Source organism: Nerophis ophidion, linkage group LG13, assembly GCF_033978795.1.
Source record: "Nerophis ophidion isolate RoL-2023_Sa linkage group LG13, RoL_Noph_v1.0, whole genome shotgun sequence".
Taxonomy (NCBI): domain Eukaryota; kingdom Metazoa; phylum Chordata; class Actinopteri; order Syngnathiformes; family Syngnathidae; genus Nerophis; species Nerophis ophidion.
The window spans coordinates 21,458,246-21,459,684 of NC_084623.1; the positions used below are offsets into that span (position 1 = coordinate 21,458,246).

The window sequence follows — 1,439 nt, forward strand, 5'->3', positions numbered from 1 at the left end:
CACATTTAAAATGTACCACAGTGTATCCAAAGTGCTGTACAATGGGCAGGTTAAAAGATAATACGAGAACCGAGCAAACACAACACAACACAAACAGAAACTGTTTCATTTTTAGCGGGCTCTTACAGAGTTTAAAAAAAACTTAATTAGAAGGTTGTAAACCGTTTTTTTATGCTCTAACTATGAAAGTATTTCATTTATTAGTAATAATTCTACTTAGCGGAAATTTTTTACCAATTAAGTGCTTTAACGAGCGACAACTGTACTTGGGAAAGCTTGCTTCGGGTCATGTATGTTTTGGCCAACAACGTCACTACAGGACCTTATTATGGCCCTTACCCGAGGTACCATTGTGTGTCTCTTTTTTAAGGTTGATGAAAGCAGAGAAAAATGTGTCTGCAATGTGGGATGATATTACGTTTTTTTCTTCCTCCAGGAATGTCGCAAGAACGAAATGCTGCTGTCTAAGTTGAGAGCAAAAGGAGCATCTTAGCTGGAAAGGGTTTGTTTCTATAAAAATTATTGTGCGTCGTCTGTGTAAACACATTTAATGACAACTGAACTACCATTCCGTATTTGTTTTTTCATGGATCATAGTGTTAAACATGCATATGAACTAAAAACTATTGAGTCATATAAATGGAAACAAAAAACTCTTTACAGTGGAGCACTTTCAGAATGATTCTACTAATGTTTTCTGTTAATTGTACATTCATGTCACAGGCATACAGTAAAATGGTCGGGGCGCAGAATACATTTTCACCAATAAGACAAATACAATTAACATGTGTTAGGTGAGATAGGCGCCAGCGCCCCCCGCGACCGAAGAGGGAATAAGCGGTAGAAAATAGATGGATGGATGGATGTGTTAGGTCTTGTATTTCAGTCATCAGTGGTAGGATCTCCTAGTCCCACTCCCCTTTTCAGCTTTCCTTTATTTTTGTTTTTGTTATTGCTATATTTTATCTCTTTAAATTTTCTCCCCAGCATGCTGAATTCTTATTTGCTGTTTTTATGACACTTCTATGTCCAGAGTTGCAAATTAATAATTCTGTAACTGTCAGGCTAAAATATTGTCACAAGTGTAAAAATATGTGACTCTCTAATAAAGTATAAGATAAAAATGTTGTATCTTATCTTCCCTTTAATTTATAGTATAGGCCGGGGTCAGACATCTGGGCACTTTCCCCAAATCGATTTAATTTGTAAGGTTCTAAAGAAATTAACCACAATTTAATCTGAGTTACACCTAAATGTTGACAATGTCTCAGATGTGTTGCAAAATACAAATGTACATAGTTTACACTCTTCAGCCTAAACAACTTTGGACAGTTTAAGTCAGGGGTCTCAAACTCAATTTACCTGGGGGCCACTGGATGCAGAAACTGGGGGAGGCTGGGCTGCAAGAAAAGATTTCTTTAAAAAAATCTATCGTGCAC

At 36.6% G+C, this 1,439-nt stretch overlaps 1 protein-coding gene across 1 annotated transcript in view; it reads left to right on the plus strand.

Annotated features, from left to right (window-relative positions):
- The window catches only part of ccdc93 (coiled-coil domain containing 93), a 31,416-nt gene extending 30,292 nt beyond the window's left edge, over positions 1 to 1,124 (plus strand). The window contains exon 23 of the mRNA XM_061918582.1: positions 437 to 1,124. Within this exon, the coding sequence (XP_061774566.1) occupies positions 437 to 493 (57 nt within the window). The 3' untranslated portion in view covers positions 494 to 1,124. The remainder of the gene's footprint in view (positions 1 to 436) is intronic.
- Positions 1,125 to 1,439: the final 315 nt, after the last annotated feature.